The 11,751-nt window shown below is 42.2% G+C and overlaps 2 protein-coding genes across 3 annotated transcripts in view; one reads left to right on the top strand and one right to left on the bottom strand.

Annotated features, from left to right (window-relative positions):
- The window catches only part of LOC106816400 (polyribonucleotide 5'-hydroxyl-kinase Clp1-like), a 16,666-nt gene extending 13,112 nt beyond the window's left edge, over positions 1 to 3,554 (bottom strand). The window contains exon 1 of one of the 2 annotated variants that reach the window (XM_014821003.1): positions 3,417 to 3,554. In XM_014821003.1, the coding sequence (XP_014676489.1) occupies positions 3,417 to 3,449 (33 nt within the window). In that variant the 5' untranslated portion in view covers positions 3,450 to 3,554. The remainder of the gene's footprint in view (positions 1 to 3,416) is intronic. The other variant, XM_014821011.1, reaches the window with a different exon arrangement.
- A 182-nt stretch (positions 3,555 to 3,736) lies between these two features.
- LOC106816413 (protein LSM12 homolog) lies at positions 3,737 to 11,047 on the top strand. Its single transcript, XM_014821024.1, has 5 exons — positions 3,737 to 3,875; positions 5,495 to 5,634; positions 6,196 to 6,305; positions 6,847 to 6,988; positions 7,976 to 11,047. The coding sequence occupies exons 1-5, from the start codon at positions 3,743 to 3,745 to the stop codon at positions 8,054 to 8,056; spliced, it is 606 nt and encodes a 201-aa protein (XP_014676510.1). The 5' UTR covers positions 3,737 to 3,742; the 3' UTR covers positions 8,057 to 11,047.
- The last annotated feature ends 704 nt before the right edge of the window (positions 11,048 to 11,751 follow it).

Here is an 11,751-nt window from a genome sequence, read left to right as displayed (position 1 = left end):
TCCACCGCGGCGAGTGCCACTCACTCTCAAAAGCAAGCTGAAAGATGAGCTGGATCGCATGGAAAAGATGGGCATACTAGTGAAGGTACATGAACCCACGGATTGGGTAAACTCGCTCGTAGTAGTTGAAAAACCGCGCACGGGACAGCTTCGCGTGTGTCTCGATCCTCGCGATCTCAACCGGGCCATAAAACTACCCCACGCGCACTCTAGAAGATATCACGGTGCAACTGGCTGGAGCAAAATACTTCAGCGTTGTTGATGCAAGATCAGGATACTGGTGCATCAAGCTATCGGAGGAGAGTTCGAAATTGACAACGTTCAACACGTTCGCCGGACGGTATCGATTCACGCGTTTGCCCTTCGGCATACACTCGGCACAGGATGTCTTCCAACGAAAAGTGGACGAAACACTAGAAGGCATTCCGGGTGTTGCAGCAATCGTCGACGACATATTGGTGTACGGACGACGGACGTACACTAGTCGAACACGACATGAACTTGCGTGCGGTCTTGCAGAGGCTGAAGGAGAAAGGTGTTAAGCTAAACAAGGACAAGTGTAGTATCCGCATGACTGAAGTCAGCTACTTCGGTCACATTCTGTCGTCCGAGGGAGTGAAGCCTGACCCCCGGAAGGTAGCAGCTATTGCGAAGATGGATCCGCCTGTCGACCGTGCTGAACTACTGACCATACTAGGCATGGTTGGCTACTTGGCCAAATTCGCTCCCCGGCTAGCAGAGATAGCAGCTCCACTCAGGGACCTTGCTAAGAAGGAGAATGAATTTGTGTGGGACAGCCAGCAGGATGCCGTACTCCAGCAGGTGAAAGACTTGATCACAAAAACACCTGGCCCCGTGTTGGCCTACTATGACCCCAACAAGACAGTTAAGCTGCAGGTAGATGCATCAAAGCGTGGCCTTGGAGCTGTTCTGCTACAAGACGGTAAACCGGTGGAGTATGCATCCAAGTCGCTGACATCAACTGAGCAACAATATGCACAGATCGAGAAAGAAATGTATGCCATATTGTTTGGCTGTGAGAGATTCCATCACTATGTGTATGGTAAACACGTCATAGTTGAGTCCGACCACAAACCGCTCGAGTTTATACTCAAGAAACCACTAATTGCTGCACCAGCCAGACTTCAACGGATGATGCTGCGTTTGCAAAAGTATGACATAGAGGTCACCCACATTCCCGGAAAGGATATCCCGGTCGCAGACACACTCTCAAGAAAATTTGTCGAGGGCCACAGTGATGACATAGGTGATGGAGCCGATACACAGGTGCAGGATGTCTCCGACATCCCGGTGTCGGATAACAAGCTCTCTGAAATCAGAATTCAGACGAATGACGACAATGAGCTCTCTACACTCAAGCACGTTATCTTAGGATGGTGGCCAGGCCGTCGAGACAGATGCCCAACAGCAGCTCTCGACTACTGGAATCACAGAGACGAGTTGACCGTCATGGAGGAAATCATCTTTAAGGGTGACAAGATCGTCATCCCAAAGACGTTGAGAGGGGAAATGCTAGCTCTCATACACCAAGGACATATGGGAATCGAGAAAAGCCGACAAAGAGCCCGTGACGTCATGTTCTGGCCTGGAATGAATAGCCACATTGCAGACTTAATATCCAGTTGCACTATTTGCCAGTCTTATAGAATGGCGAATACAAAGGAGCCGATGTTGCCTCGTGAAGTGCCTGAGCGGCCGTGGCAGACCGTTGCCACAGATCTGTTCACGTGGAACACTAACGAAGACTATGTGATAGTCGTGGACTACTACAGTCGTTATCTCGAGATAGAGAGGCTGTATAACACTCGCAGTGATACTGTGATTAGAAAGCTAAAAGGGATGTTCGCCAGACACGGCATCCCTAACAAAGTCGTCTCTGACAATGGACCCCAGTATGCTTCGCGGGAGTTTGCAGACTTTGCCAAATCCTGGAACTTCACGCATAACACTTCAAGCCCGGTATACCCCCAATCTAATGGCCTTGCTGAGAAGGGTGTCCAGACAGCTAAGCACCTACTCGAGAAGGCCAAAGCCGATCGCCGAGACCCATACATTGCGTTGCTGGAGTATCGCAATACACCTGTGGACAATCTCGCGTCGCCTGCTCAACTGCTAATGAGCCGCCGACTGCGGTCTGTTCTGCCATCCACAGCCCAGCAGCTGGAGCCAAAACTGGTGAGCACTGCACATGCTCGTGACAAGCTCCTACGAAAACAACGAATCCAAAAGCACTACTACGACCGTCAGTCAAAATCGCTACATCCACTCCACCCAGGAGATGCGATACGCATCCAGCAGGCGAACGGTCACTGGAAGCCAGCTACTGTCACCAAGGTAGCAGATGCTGACAGGTCGTACCACGTCCGCACAGAAGGAGGCGAGTACAGGCGTAACAGACGCCATTTGTTTCTGACTTCCCCGTCCAAGCCCAGGCATGTCAGTCCATCATCAGGAGAATCCCTCAGTGCTGAGCTGAGTGGCCCTGGACCACCAGTGGACAGTGGACCACCTGAGATAGTACCCGGCGGGCCCTACGTCACCCGATCTGGCCGTCCCGTCAAACCAAGAGACATTCTTGATATATGAACTGTACGGACGATTTGTGTCAGTTGTGTGTGTAATCTGTGCATTGTAACAATCTATGTTGTGCCAATTTTGTGCACCAAAAAATTTGTTGAGCATATTGTGTTATTCATATGGTCATTAGGACAAGCATATGGTCAGTTTACAACCTATAATTAGCCATGGAGTTCACCTACTCATCAGCAATAACCCAGTCGCATGTCCTTACATTTTTGTTAAAGAAGGGGAGATGTAATGTTATTCTGCTAATTAGCCAACACTCTGTAGACGGTTACTATACGTGCCGGGAGATGGCGTGCGTGAGGGAGGGAGGCGTGGCGAAGGAATGGAAATGGAGGATTAGAATAAAGGTTAATTCTAGAAAATATATATAACGTGTTTGTCCTCACTGAAGTTATAGGCATAACTTTACACAGGGTACTGCCGGAACGTACCCTGGTACTATCTAATATGCCGGACCGTACCTCGCCTACTCCACTAACGAGTCTAGGGTAGGAAGTCGCCTACTCCCTAACCATATCAAATAGTTACCAGGGTACGGTCCGGTATTACCCAGGCCAGGGTACGTTCCGGCAGTACCCTGGGGGACATAAGACCCTATGAGCTCTAGTAACTATAGCCCGCGTACAGTTGCCGCTACGACAGCGGCAACTGTACGCGGGCTATAGTTACTAATAGTAATACTAGAGCTAGCAGTAAACTATCCAGATACGGATACCGTCTTTAGACTTTACACTTACAGTCTACGGTACACCGATGCATAATCGATTGTAACATTCAATAAAGAAATCTATCAATGGAAATAGCTTAACCTCATCGACATTTTTTTCTTTTGATTCCTCCATGCTAGCTGTATAACACGTAAGTGGATCTAAAAGGGCAGTCTATTGCCCATTCTTCAACACCTACGGGTAATCATAGGAGCAGCCATCTTTATTCAGCCTCTAAGCAGAGATGAGCACACCATCATGTTTTCATTTGACAATGTTTTAAATATTAGTGTCTTTCAATTATTAATAATAAATACATAGATTTTTTTAATACATTTATTAATTACTCTAAGTTGTAACGATTACGAATAATTTATTTCCGCGACTGTTTTTTTTTCAAACATGAAATCATTCTAGCGAGAGGAGCCATGAAAGTCATGTCGGCCGACAGCAATGAATACTTCAGTATAGGAAGTGAAGTCAAGTGCACGACATGTTATGGTCAGGAAATGCAAGGTCAAGTGATGGCTTACGACCTTCAAACGAAGTTACTTGCACTTAGTATCCTTATTATAAAAACATTTATATAATATCACGAGATCTCGGCGCGTATTGGCACTATTATTGGACATCAACATTGCCGGTCAAAATAGGGTCAATATATTATAAATTCATCATGATTTATTTTGTAGATGTAGTATACTATCATTATATTACTGTTTTTCTGTGCCAAGAATTTTACTTTGCAGTGATACAATTATTATTCCGTACCCTATTAAACAGCCCATGGGGCTGAGTTGAAAGTACAGAGAAACACCACTTTGTCATCGGCCTCAGTGACAATGTCTGCACAATTACTGAATTGGCATGTTCAGCCAAAACAATATTTACACGCTGACGTCAAAACACAGGACATCTAGTATTATCACATTGGTGACGTTTCCCCTGGTTATTGATAAGTGATGCATAAGGTTCATTCATGAAAGGCTTTCTAGTGTAATCAATGGTAGCTCTAGTACTATAGCCCGCGTACAGTTGCCACAGGGCTATAGAACATTCTATTACGAATACTCGGGACCAACTTATTTACAGTTACTCGCGGCTATAAAACGTCTGTGGTAGGCAATTAATGCCTTTTATCCGAAGTGAATATGTCTTAAGTTATATCCGCTACTAAAATTTAACCTCTAACTATCGTTGAAATGGTCTACTTGTGGTATTTCTTGTGAACGAACATTATTTACGAACTTCAAACGGCCATTTTTGGTGGCACTGCAGCAGCGCCAGTCAGCGGGAACTATGTATTTCCGCACGTGGTGGAGGGGTGGGCGGGTTGGGTTGGTTGTGAACAAAAACATTGTTGTTGTCAAGTAACAAATTAAGCGATCAAAAAAGATTGTAATATTAGTTTTGTCATGAAAGATGAACAAATTACTATTATTAATTTGTTACTTGACAACAACAATGTTTTTGTCCACAACCAACACAACCCGCTCACCCCTCCACGTGCGACATAGTTCCCGCTGACTGGCTGGAGTAAGTTGGTCCCGAGCATTCGTAATAGAATGTTCTATAGCTCTGCGGCAACTGTACGCGGGCTATATATAGTACTAGAGCTACATCAATGGCTGAACAGTTAGCATTAACTTTGCAAGCCGGATTCAAAACCCGCGCTTATTTTCTTTATAATTTTTTTTCCAACGTATTCCACAGGTTTATATTTACACAACATGTTCCTATATTTTCTTATGACTGAAATGCTTATAAATTCTCCACTTTGCATTGATATCTTAATTAAGAGATTACAGATTACCTACACACCTGCCCTATATACCAAATGACTTTGTTACAAGGCTGTACAAGACTCTTTGCACATGTTTTTCAAGTAGATGTACCAAATTGTCACTTGATGTCATTGATGTTGCTACGGTGCATTTTTTGGAATTACCCTATTGTGATGCAGTTTGGCTAAATCTACCTGTTAATCAATTTGACAAATAGGTTAGTTCAGGTTGTAACTCATCTAATGCAACAATTTCTTTGGTAAACAATAGATTATACAATTTAGCCCATCTAGTACAAGTAATATGTTGATATTATTCATAGTTTCTCGTAGATTTTTTCGCTCTAGATTTCTTTGGTATTTCTAGAGTATCATTCCTTTACCATGCAAACCCCAGAATCACCGACAAAGAATGGCTCGAAGCCTGGCAACAGTGACGTGCGTTTGATCAACCTATCTCTGGTCAGCAGCGTCAGTTTGATCCACGAGGAGGAGAACAAAACTCTACCTGCGGTTCCTAACCTTAACTTCCAGAGGGTAAATGAATATAGGAGCCATAGTTATCACACAATTCAGCTACTGAAGTTCATTTCTTTCATGATTAAATGATTTTGAATTCATGATTAGTCCGTTATTTTAAAACTACCAAGTTTACTTAATAATAAGTAGACTGCAGTGACAACTAATTCACTGAAATACCTGACTGTCAGTGTTAATTAAACTTAGCCTTGTCAGTTTTTGATTTAAACTGACAAATAAACTGGTAATTTAAAGGATTATTCTTCCTTGCGAGTTTTTATAACTTTATTTTAAAGAAATTAAATTATTAGGTGTTTATAACTTGTTGAAGCAGCCATGTTAAACTCATCAAATTTAATAATTATTTGAAATTGTATGTAGAAGAGTATTTATTTGATAACTTATCAGAATGTTTATTAGAATAATTAAGCGATTAATATGACTGTGACTTGAAATACAGTAATACTAATAGTATAGAAATGATCAAATTGATAAATAATAAAATGCTTATAGAAAGTATACAACTGCTAAGTTATAAGTGTAAATCCATTGATTAAATTTGTATTTAACTCAACTTAGCTCAACTCAAGGCTGGAACAAAGCAGGAAAGAGAAGATTAGACAAGCCAATTCCATTGGAGAAAACGTATCTCCCGAAGCACAAAAGCTGTATCTGGCAATTACAAAGACGTTAGTATAACTATAAACCAATACAGTGATAAATAATGTTTTGTGTCAGTTTTGTAGTAATTTATATTATTCAGCAGTTCATCGATAAACGGTCACAGTTTCCCGATTTTGTACCAGCTTGAACATAATTATAAGTAATCCGACGGTTTCAAATTTACTTATTCCTGTCTACTGATACTAGGGGGTCCGTGTATATTGTGTAGACATAAGTTGTGATTAAGAAAACCCCTTTCCACCTTGGTTTTTGCTGAGCATGGATTATTTTTTATAAATCTTTTATAAGCAGGTTTCCAAATGGCTAAACTTGCCTACAAATATCTGATTATATTAGTTAGGTGACATCCCACGGCTTGGTGCTCCCTGCTGTGCTTATCAAAATGTAATTTGTTTCTAAAAATTGTGTGACTGTCTAAAATATGTAAAGATCAAATGGAAAAAGTGGTATGTAATGACCCAAGTCATGATGAAAAGGTCTGTAGCACATAGCCAACCAGTGTGTAATCATCTGCTGTTAACTATGTACTTGCTTTCATTTATTTAGGATAGAGCCTGTGCATTACCAGAGCCAGGATATAGTTGTGATGAATCAGGTGATGATATCACCTCCTTACAGACCAGAAAACTGCAAGTGTATTTCGCAAGCACCTTCCAGTGAACAAACACTGAACCACATAAGGAAAATTGTGAGTTGGAGGTATTTTGGGGGTAGTTGCTCCATCACAGTTGTACTGATGGAGTGGTTTTCACTGGAGAGAGCAGGTCATCTGTGTTCATGCATGTGTTAGGGTTGAGATAGTGCTGTGTTAATGTTTTAAAGCTATCAGCTAACAGTAACAACTGCGGTTAGAAAATGCCAACGTCTTGTAGTGACAAGTGGAAAACTATACCAATGATACATGCAGGCATTTCACAAAATTGAGTGTCTGTGATTCATTCTGTTGCTTGGTGCTAGGAGATCTTCGTGTTTTGCGACAACAATTGTTAGCTAGCATGTTCCCATCACAGCTGCAAGCAGCAATTTTCTAATTTAAGTTGCTAGTAGGCTGTATGTTGACTGCAGGAGGGTTAACCTGTGTAGAGGGCCACTTTGTGTGCCCAAGGCCCTATGACATTACTATCTACTAGCTCTTAGCCATTAAAACATGTTTCTTGTGTGCGGTTAGTATTAAAATTAGTGGGCGGAGCCACCTATGTCTTTTTAAAGTGCAGAACAAGGCAAAAAAATGCAAAAAAATTGGAAAAAAAATTATGATACGACCACCGCCGGTGGGTGAAACATGTTATGTGAGGTGCGAAAGAGATGGAAGCAACCGGTAGCCTACCAGAAATTTGGCTAATTAAGATGCATTCTGGGAGCCTCACTTTCGTGCACAACATTTCCGTTTCCGGCTCCCTTGTTTGAATTCTGACTTATCAATTCTTATATTTGCTCGCTATAAAAAAATAGTCCAGCAATTCAACCGGGGTGGTCGCTCAAAGGCTATGCCTTACTATTCGAACTGTTATATATTAACAATGGAAATTACGTAAAATCCTAAATCTAAACCCAAATCGTCATTTCAACTGCACTTGCTGGTTGGATTTATTTCGACTCTCCTTTTGTTGTGCGAGCGAGAACATTTATGATTGGCGAAAACGCAAGTGCATCGTCTGCTGTTCTATTGTTTCAGGTAGAGAAGTTTCACAACGACCAGAAGCTGCTGCAGGCGAGCGAATCGGCGGCGTCAGAACATGGCACGATGAACGGGTGAACTCTCACCGACCCCACCACACGACCCCCAACCCCTGCTCTCCCGCCCACCAACTGCCCACTGCCGATGATGGTCAGACTCTATAAGTTATTGCTTCTGAGGCAACAGTATGATCATGTCACCAGAAAACAGTCTTCCTGTAACACATGACCTATCTTCTCTCTATCTCTCTCTCTCGAGATTTGCAGCCCACACCTTATCGTGTTTTGTTTTGCCGTAAAAGTGAAGCAGTATGTCACCCACGTGCTTTTGGCCGTCTTATAAGAGGTAACTGAGACTCGATGTACATATTTGCCACAACCCGGTGGTCTGTCCTGGGAGGCATTCGTCGATTTCAGACGGGAAATTTAAAAATCACCTGAGAAAGCCTACGAACAAGGCTTAGGGTAAAACATCAGCACGAAAAGGTCTTTTGGCTTGCTCGGTAAAATGATCCGGTATACGCAGGAGGATATATTTGAATGTAATTTTTTTTTCTCTTCTCAGTTCAGAAGGAACGAAAATTAGTAGGAAATTACTTTATACCATTTCATAATGAAATATTAGGCATTATAGGGTATTGATTTTTTCAATAAGCCCAGACGCCAAACAACATTACGTTAACATTGGAAACGTAATTTCACTTCAGCGTTTGACAATGAAATTCAGAAGTACATATACTCATGGACAAGTAGCATGAATAGAGCATTCGGCAGCAAATGTTTCTATAATTTATTTGATTCGTCAGCAAATTTAATGTATGCTTTGTTTGTAACTTTGAATACAGTACGACAATACTTGTCTATGCTAAAATGTCTCAGTTGGTTGTATGTTGAGGATGGTTGTTTTCTGGATAATTTGTTTTTGTTTTTGAAAAATGATGTTACCATGTACAGCCACTTAAGATATGGTGGAAAAAGAATACTTAAATAAACATAGCATAAATAGATCCCAACCAAAATTGAATATTATATGGAATAAAAATCGTTTGTGGCCAGTAACTATTAATCCCTCCAAATTCAGGAAATAATTTTGGACATGCAAAGCTAAGGAGCAGACGTATCTTCTTTGAGATACATCAAAAGTATCAACGACTGGTCCATGCTGATTTGCAGAGCACTAGAATACGTGCGAAATATAACAGGTTTCGAACACTCAGTTGACGATGTTGTGCTAGTTGTGCTATGAAAGATGTGAGCGGGCTGAAAACAGCAGTTAACGTAATCTGCCACTAGATGACAGCACTGTGTAAGGTTTGTGAATTCGCTGTAACGTGGACCATAGAACTAGAATAGAACTAGAACTTCTATTCTAGTTCTATGACGTGGACTCGTGGGAAAGGGCGAGTTGCTGCGAATAATGTTGTGTGAGCTATGTTTACACGTGTATATCACAGGCTAGGGTACTGGGTAAACCAACGCCGACGCGGATAAAACATGAACGTGTGCTACTAATTCTAGCTGATATCCAGCGCATCAGCTGACTGCTATTTTTTGGCAGACATGGCACAGAACTTGCAGTCGAAGGCAAGCGATGCAAGGCCGCCTCTCCTCACTCGCGCATGAGCAGGAGTCTGTGCTAACATGCGCCGTCTATGGTTGGCCATCGTACTCAGGAATAATTATTGTTACTGCGGTAAAAACAATTTTCCCGGGGTTAAATTATGGCCCTTTTTACCGAAACAGGGGCCTTGTTACACATAATTTAACTGCGGATAAATTATTTTTACCGTGGTAGAAATAATTTAAGTGCAGTAAAATTATTGCCCTTTTACCCAGAGGCCTTCTTACACATAATTTAACGATGGATAAATTATTTTTACTGAGGTTAAATTATCCGGAACAAGGCCTCTGATTGGGTAAAAGGGCCATAATTTTAACCGCAGTAAAACTAATTATTTCTGAGTACGATGGCCAATCATAGCCATCTCTCCATTGCTGCGACTCCTAGCAATCTTGACCTAGCGCCCTCTACCGTTAAGTTATGGGTATATTGTTTTTCAAACGAAAGGTCCCACTTTGTACATGGTGTGCGCACCTGTTCAAGTTGTGCAAACACCTTTACAGTACATCTCCGCATGATAACGTTTATGTAGAGTCACTATACTACTTTCACATGAATGGATAATCTGACCAAATTCCTCTACGTCTGTATCCCTTCGCTCAATTACCGGAACCAATTTCTTTTGTAAGGCGAAGGGTTAGATACAAAGAGTTAGTCCGGTTATACCGAATGGAGTTGAATCTGCTATAGAAATGCGTAACGCGTGAAGTTTATGTCTGTCATTTTGTCTCTGGTACCCATGCGTGTGGGTGCAGCAGGCCGCGTGTGACGCCCCCTGGTGAGCTCGTGTGGCAGACTCATTGAGATGTGGTCCCTCTGGTGCCGACAGAGGTGCAATGTCGACTTGTGAGCTTGTTTGTAGCAGAGATTCACGTTACTAAATCTACGTACGGGTGTTTACTTAGAGCGATGGAGGGCGAAAGAGGATTTGCTGAACAGGAATTTATGTCTAGCGAGTACTGGGGACTGAGGGGTGGGCATCGCGTGTAGCTGAGTTACAGTGCGCAAGTAACCACGAAGCATGCAGCCTGGGGCCAATCGTCGAAAACGTGACAAATACTACAATACTATTGTAATGCTATTGTAATTGTAATTGTAATGTAATTGTATAAACGTAGTTAACTATCATTAGGCCAAGATGCGATAACTTTTGCACAACAGTTTGTGGGTTAAAGTTATGGCTTCCTAGATGGTGATTAGTTATAATTATTCACGATGATTCTGAGAACAGCCCCTTAGGTGACATGCACGCCGGTCCACATTTCTTCTCGATCAAATCATTTCGTAGTGATATGGCGAGACATGTAATTTCTTTCAGAGGATAACTGCTGGTGACAGTTCGAAATTGTTTTTCATCGTCTTTGTTGGTTAATCAAAATTCTAAATTTCCAAATCTATAATATTTTTCGGTGCTCTTTTTTAGCTCATCTGACGTAGTCAGATGCAGCTTGTAGAATCGCATGATCGTGCGTGCGTGCGTCCGTCCGTCCGTGCGTCAACAGTTGGGCACAAATCTTAACCGCTCGACGTACGGTCACGATATTCGGGACGTCGGGGGATCGTGAAAAGGACTCAGGATGACAAATTTGGGGGTCAAAGGTCAAAGGTCAAGATGTTTAAACGGAGGGGGAATATTTCACCCTTAACTTAAGGTATAGGAGGAAAAACGGAATTGCGGCACAAATCTGAACGGCTCGACCTATGTTCTTAATATTCGGTGTATAGTGTGATGGGCAGGAAACCCATCACCAGTGCGAAATTGGAGGTCAAAGGGCAATCGGGGAAAGGTCAGATATCAGACATTTTCTGAGGACATGGCCTAATGGACAGAGTGAAAAACATTTTTGTTTCAGCGCTGATCTACCATTTTTATCAATTTATTGAAAGGACCATGAAATGTGCTTTCCACTGACGTGCGAAGCGTAAGTGTCTGATAACCTTTTGACCCTCAAGAGGAGGGTTAAACATGGATTCCTGAACTGCCTCAATGACGTCACAGTGTTGTCATATTCATGGCACATCCATAATCTAGAAACCCAATAAGCCTGGATAGCCGAACGCGTACAGTACAGGCGTCACGGCTCAAAGGTCGTTAGATTGAATCCCATCTGATTTTTTATTATTGACCTGTTTTCTGTATTTTTCTATCTTTA

Source organism: Priapulus caudatus, unplaced genomic scaffold, assembly GCF_000485595.1.
Source record: "Priapulus caudatus unplaced genomic scaffold, Priapulus_caudatus-5.0.1 Scaffold31, whole genome shotgun sequence".
NCBI lineage: Eukaryota > Metazoa > Priapulida > Priapulimorpha > Priapulimorphida > Priapulidae > Priapulus > Priapulus caudatus.
The sequence above is the reverse complement of the archived record's forward strand: the minus strand, read 5'-3'. Positions and strand labels throughout refer to the sequence as shown.

Bases quoted from the DNA above. Each gene is read 5' to 3' on its own strand.
- LOC106816413 (XM_014821024.1), top strand. From the start codon at position 3,743: ATGAAAGTCATGTCGGCCGACAGCAATGAATACTTCAGTATAGGAAGT. The intron at 3,876-5,494 runs GTATCCTTATTA...TGCAAACCCCAG, and splicing joins AACGAAGTTACTTGCACTTA to AATCACCGACAAAGAATGGC. The intron at 5,635-6,195 runs GTAAATGAATAT...AACTCAACTTAG, and splicing joins CTAACCTTAACTTCCAGAGG to CTCAACTCAAGGCTGGAACA.